Here is a 6620-nt window from a genome sequence, read left to right on the forward strand (position 1 = left end):
GATTATCCTATGAATAAATGTTATTCAAAGGAAAACCAACTCAGAATCCAGTACAATAAATTTATGCAAGGTTCAAGATTGCGCTTAACACACATTTACCAAAAATTGTGCTGCAGGGGTAGCTTTTTACCAAGGAAATGGAATATGTTTCTGCTAAAAAAAAGCTCACATCTGAAAGATCAGCATTTTGCAATATTTTATGTACATGTAGCTCACTTCCATAAAATTAAGTGATTTTTTCACTATACTTCTTACAATTCACAGAAGTCTACATTCATTTGCACTTCATGCTTCTTTGGTACTTTTAGAGTTTAGATTTCACAGACATGAAAAAAGCCTTTTTTTACAAAAGTGGACAGTCTTTGTCCAGCTTTACATCACTTTAATAAGTCTTTTTGAGGAAAATTCTGCCTTTAACTGATGTGTGATCACAGCTACAAACATTGATAATTTTAGTAAATGGTTAAAATAATTCTGAGATCTGTACAAGCAGATTTAAAAGTTTTCTGTTAAGTCACTTCCTTGAATGTTTGGGGCTCAGTCATAAAAATTGTGTCTTCTTTTGAAGCCTGCATATTACTCATCAGTTGTTCATTTCTACTTTGATTGTTCTCATTGACTGCAAGGTCCTTGAATTTGTTAAGAATTGGCTCTTTGTTCAGGTTTGCATCTTTTGATTGTTCAGGTTTGGGACTTTGGCATGTAATCTCTTCTGTTCTCTCACAGCCTTGTGGTTCCGGTCGTTCAAAGCTGATGACATCTGGCATGGCTGTAGATGACTTAGTTGTTCTTGTAGATTTCCTGTTCTTTGGAGGACTTGCTCTTGAGATTTTGTGGTGTTTATCACTGGGGGTAGAGGAAGTTGGTGTCCATGTGTAAGGTCGCACCCCATTCGGTGTCCTTGACTTGTCTGTTTCGTCAGCATCTGAAGAATTCTGTGATCTTCGAAGACCAGAATCAACACGGGTAGCCCGGGCTTTGATTTGTTCAATGCGTCGCCGGGCAAGCTGAGGAATGAAGTCATCAAGTTCAGGATCGCCACCTTCTTGTGTCTTAGCTTCTTTGGCTTGCCGACGTTGATCAGCTTGTTTCTGTTTGAGCCACTCGTCATACGTTAAGCCTTTGAATGGATTCGAAGAGGGCATAGTCTTGCGAATGCTAGCAGTAGTAGAGGCAGATGGTTGACTATTCGTGTCAGGTGTGGGCTTCGCAGCTGATGATGTCTTGTCATTTGATTTTTCATCAGTGCCAGACTTTGAATCTGAATTATTAGTGCTTCCATGTTGGGCTTCTCTGAAAAGCCGCCTCCTTCGTTTCTCTGCCTCTTTCTTCTGCCTCTTCTCTTCTGCCTGGAGCCTCTCTGCTTCCAAATTTTGTACAACGTGGTGCCTTGCTTCTTCATCAGAGTGTCTCTGATTATCAGCGACACTTTCCTTAGGACTGGAGACAGATTTGTGTATTTTGATTTCCTTTCTTGAGTTTGTTGTCCGTTTCTTGATTTGTCTTTCAAATCTTGTTCCTCTGTGCTTTGCAGGGGAATGGTCTGTCTTTCCTTCACTGACCTCTGTCCATTCTGATGTTCCCCTCTTTGCAGCATTTTTCCGGACCTTTTTCTCAATCTGTTGTCTCCTCTGGGATTCATCTTTCTTGTGCTTCATCCACTGGTTGAATTTATCCTCAGACTCAGCAAGTCTCTTTTGTTTCTCCTCCATCACTTTCTGCTCTGCTGCTTTCTCCTGTCGTTCTTTCTTTCTCTCCATGCGTTTCTGCTTCCTGATCAGTTTGTTCTTCTCCTTCAGCCAACACAGTACGTCTGGATTGTTAGAGCTGCTCAGTTTGTTATCGGTTGGATGAAACTCTTTTTTTTCTCTTGGAGTCATTGTCATGGTGGGTGACCCTAGACTGCTACTTCTTTTGCTCTGGTTAGAAGTTTCTTTTGGAGTGTTTTTCACCTTGCAAAGTTTTTTTTTATGTTTTCTGGTTTGCTTATTTGGAGACGCTGCATGTGAGGTTGCTCTCATAGAATGGATTGGATGTTTATTCACTAATACTTTACGTGGGCTTTGCAGGATTCTCCGTATCAACTCAGTATCTGACATGTCTGTGCTGGATGATGAACCATCATCAATGCCTCTCACTAACTTAACATCACAGAATGAAACATTTTTTTTCTTATTTGATGATGATGTAGACAGATGCTCTAAGTTTAAATGTAATTCAGAAGCATCTTTTCTCTCTGTATTTGAGCTGTTAAGCTCAACAACTTTAGGGGTTTGGCCATCCTTAGGAACTGTGGGTTTTCTGTATCTCCTCCTTATCGGCCTGACTTGGCTGTCATGGATATGCTGTCTCCTTGGTGGAATGCATCCAGCACTTCTGGACACCAGGTCAAGAGAGTGGAGACGAGATACTGTTTGATGCTCAACATGTTGTGTAACAAGTATTGTCGCTAACTCTCGGTACTTCACTGCCAAAACCTCTTGGGAACCGGTTAGGTCAGGGCTTGGTGATGTTTGGGCTAGACGATGTCCCCTCCCTGCTGACAGCACTCTCAGGACATTCAACGCTTTGTGTTTTGCGCTCAACTCTGACATCTTGAATTCTGTCAACCACAAAAATGGGACATCTACTTCAACATACACAAATGCAGTTCATTGCGAGTTCATGCAAAATCAGAGATACATGTACCGACTAAAAACATTAGTAACTAATTGAGGTCATAGTACATCAGACATTTCCTCAGCTTGTATCAAAACTGATTTCTGGCAATGTTAACAAACGTGGGGTACATGTAATAAGCTCAAAAATCAACTCCAAGTCATCATGAATAAACCTCTAATAATTCATGTCGAGATCACCATGCAAACGAGCACGACGAATAACGTACATGTACTGCTCGGCTGAAATTCTGTAGGATATCCACCGATCATCTACTCCTGTGTCCTCATCATTCCAAACCGTTGTTTCGATGAAATCCTGATTAAATGTAATTGTCTCAGATCAAAAGCACCGCTTTCGCACAACAAAACACCGCAAACCCATTCCGTTGCACTTGTTGTTTCGGTGCTGTTACCTTAAGTTAACTTACTCCGTACGCGCGTTGATTTTCCCGACATGATCGCCACGTGGTAACACTGTGTATGAATACATGACTGTATGAATACATGAGCAGTTTGTCACGTTTAAAATATTTCAAAACTTTATTCACATTGAACACAGTAATTTTATTCTTTTAAAAAAGAATTCTACAGTACTTAGCCGTAATTTGTTTCAATAAGGGAGTAAGAATATTTAATGAAATGCTCAGTGATCGCTTACGTTGCTGAGCAGCATTCATGGCTCACTCCATTTGCTTGTAGGTGGTTTATGATAATTTGAAAACGAATTGTTCATCGGAGGAATTCCCTAACATTTAATTTCATATAAGCCAAAGTCATTTTGGTACGTTTTTATATTGCCATATTTCAAATCGGTGATTTATTTAAGATTATTTGCATTCAAAATACGGAATAGGAAAGAATACTCCCCTAGAAGTTATATGGAACAGTGTACCAAAGGTTATTTGTTAAGTGTATTGATAGCAACGATACGAGTTCGTGACCACGTATGGGCGTACGTATGAGTACAGTTCACTTACATGTACACACTGTACATGTACATGTATAATGTACATATCTACACGTAAAGTTCGTTATGTTTACATCAGATTGAACAAAAATACTAGCAAAATGTGACTATCGATAATGAAATGATCGGCACTTTGAACTGAAATTGAAGAGATCTGTATTCGTCAGCACTAGGTATTGTACAGCCTGTAGCAGCTTTCTAGTTCTGCAATATACCTAGACTGCAGTGCACTGCTAGAGAACAAGTTGGAATTTGTTTATCAAAATTACATCTGAAGTACCATTGTTGATTGTGTGGAAATTTATTTGGTATGAATGTATAGAATTAGTCACTGTCGGACTGTATAATAAAAGAAAGGACATTTGGTATTGATAAATATCGATATTTAACAAAAATTGATTCTGTTGTCACATTCCTTAGTTTGCATTTCTTGGAGAGACATGGTAACATCCATGGCAAGCAACTGGCGAGGATATTTTGAGGAAGACACCGCTCCATTGACGGCGAGGGAGCGCGATCGTCTCTATAATGACAGGCCTCAAAGTTGGACAGCATTTAATCCCAGACAAGTCCAGAAACTCACACAAAAGCATCCAGCAAGATCCAACTCTAAGATTGAGATCAGTCACAGGATGAGGACGTATGTGCCAGACTGCGTGATACCTAAGCCTACTGATCCTTTCCGTCTGTGGATTGAAAGCGGTCGCAAGGGTGCCCCCTTCCCACCACGATGGGACCCAGAATACAACAGCAATGTCTGGAGGAACTTTAGTAGCCGAGTTGGTTACCGAGTGGATTCCCAGGGAAGGAACATTTCAGAGTTGGTGGCTGATATGTATCCGATCAAGATCCCTCCTCACTCAGAGATGAGTGACAACACATTTGTCAAGTTTCTGAGTGAAGTGCCGATGATTAAAGACCAGAAACGTCGAGACTTGGCTGTCTGTCGCTCAGTTCGAGAACTCAAAGACTTCAAGGAGTTGAAACTGCGCAGTGAGATGCGCGTGCCACCTATTACTGAACGTGGTGACATTGTCCCTCCAAAAGGTTTCAAGAAATATGAGCATCGGAGACTAACAACACCAGAGAGCACTCACACACAGTCATTGCGACAAATGACTGAGCTGGAGAGGGACAGTCAACGTAGTGTGTTAGGCACACACAGAACAGTTGGTACCAGACTGTGGAAATTGACGTTTAAAGAGAACCACCCAGACTACGAGAAAATGAAAGCAGATCAACAAGATAAACTACTGCATCCTCCTAAAAGTCCAATTCCAGGAGAAATATGGTTCCAGTAATGGGGCCACTGCTGAGCTGTAGAGGGTGCTAGGGTTGAATCAATAGCATTTGAAACTAACCTGCATATTTCAGACGTTTGTAATTTTCTGCATTTGCTGTTTTTGATGCTGTACATGTACATGTGGCTCACTTTTAGCAAAGCATATTTCACAAGGACAAATCACACAAACATATTAGAAATCTAGCACTTGTAACATCAAGTTCTTTTTCCATCAAGTGTGGCTAAAAGAAATGTCTTTATATATCATATTTATTTTCAAACAATCTTTTCTGAATGTGTACTTTTTTGTAATCTTTGTACGATTATATTTTGAACCAATGTAGATTAACAAAGCTGCAATTAATTGAAGCCTGAACTTCATCATTTGTAGGCCCATTCAAATTATGAAGAACTAAAAATTCTATTGAATTATCAGTGAATTCCCTGATAGTGTGCATTTAGCAAGTATATAAAAGCCAAGAAAAGTGTTTGTGATGGATTTTGTCATACATGTAGTTATTTTGATGATTCATAAAGGACTGCAAAGTGACTTGGCATAGGTTAATTTGTCTGAATGTATTTCATTTAAGTACACCAGTGTTTCCCTCAATAGATTACTAAAATTAGTTTTATTTTAACAATTTACTGACAGATTTTGTGCTTGTTTACTGTTATATTTTATCAGATGATTTATTGTGTCTAAGAAAGAGAAAAATTACACATTTGAGGGTTAAAAATGGAAATGTGAAGTCTTTTCCAAGTTTACTTTTTGCTTCTTTGGCTTTGTGTTTGAAAAATTCAAGAAATCATAAATATAGAATATTTTAAGCACTATTCTGTGTGGAGACAATTGGCTAGTTTAAATATGGAGATGAAAATAAGCAAAATTCAACCTTTGTTGTGTAAGTTTTACATTGCATGGACATTTGTTATTACTACTTCAGTTATAGTGCCCTGTGCAACATGTATTTTGCAATTACTTTATTTATTTCACTTTCACAACTCGTAACTCGTGCACATTGATGAATGAAGAATGAGTACCATTGCTTTTGTTGTATTCTTTTCACTCTTAGAACAAGTTCAGATCATGCTTAGAATGATTGTTTTGGTTTTAGAAAAAATGTTTTTAACTCCACTTTGAAATAAATAGCTTGTTCTGAGACACTCAGGAAGATTGCTGAATAATTTACAGAGTGCTAGTCAATAAGTCGTACTATAGTACATGTAGAAAGTCTACTCTTTTGTAAATCAGTTTACTGTTTTGTTCGTAGGAAAAAGACTTGATTTTTTAAAATTGTATTATCTCCCCTGTTCCTTGGCATTATTCTTCTGAATTAAGGAGGACTGACCTGTAACTGGCTGTATGAGGAATGAATGGATGGGAAGGGGTCAATTTAAAAGGGTCAGTCTACCCCATGTATACGGGTCATTCCATGAGGTAGGGCACAGTCTGTGACGGTTTCAATTATTACATGGGTTCCGTAAAAATGAACAGTTATTTCCCTGCATGTGGATTCCAAATTGACATTGTTATACATCTTGCAAGACTGAATACAGAGGGGTGTGTTATTTATACAGAGTAAATGACCTACTCAAGAGGTCATAACATAACAGGTGGCAAAAGTTTTGGATGTATCAAGGACACCGTCAGACAAATTGTGCCCCAACGTCCCGGAATGACCCATACAGAATCAGTTCTTTTAATCTGAAT

The 6620-nt window shown here is 38.9% G+C and overlaps 2 protein-coding genes across 3 annotated transcripts; one reads left to right on the top strand and one right to left on the bottom strand.

Moving 5' to 3' along the window:
* Positions 1-172: 172 nt before the first annotated feature.
* On the bottom strand, positions 173-3210 carry LOC110987720 (uncharacterized). Its single transcript, XM_022250714.2, has 2 exons — positions 2888-3210; positions 173-2602 (listed from the first exon to the last, which is right to left on the bottom strand). Exon 2 carries the CDS (start codon positions 2592-2594, stop codon positions 510-512), a length of 2085 nt encoding a protein of 694 aa, XP_022106406.2. The 5' UTR covers positions 2595-2602; positions 2888-3210; the 3' UTR covers positions 173-509.
* Positions 3211-3440: 230 nt separating this feature from the next.
* LOC110987723 (testis-expressed protein 52-like) lies at positions 3441-6077 on the top strand. 2 transcript variants are annotated; one of them, XM_022250717.2, is made up of 2 exons: positions 3441-3800; positions 4048-6077. In XM_022250717.2, exon 2 carries the CDS (start codon positions 4068-4070, stop codon positions 4926-4928), a length of 861 nt encoding a protein of 286 aa, XP_022106409.1. In that variant the 5' UTR covers positions 3441-3800; positions 4048-4067; the 3' UTR covers positions 4929-6077. The 2 variants fall into 2 exon arrangements, with proteins under 2 accessions (XP_022106409.1, XP_022106410.1); XM_022250718.2 differs by having other exon boundaries at positions 3799-3935.
* The last annotated feature ends 543 nt before the right edge of the window (positions 6078-6620 follow it).

This window comes from Acanthaster planci, linkage group LG20 (genome assembly GCF_054643075.1).
Source record: "Acanthaster planci isolate LZ-2023a linkage group LG20, COTS_SCS, whole genome shotgun sequence".
Classification (NCBI taxonomy): domain Eukaryota; kingdom Metazoa; phylum Echinodermata; class Asteroidea; order Valvatida; family Acanthasteridae; genus Acanthaster; species Acanthaster planci.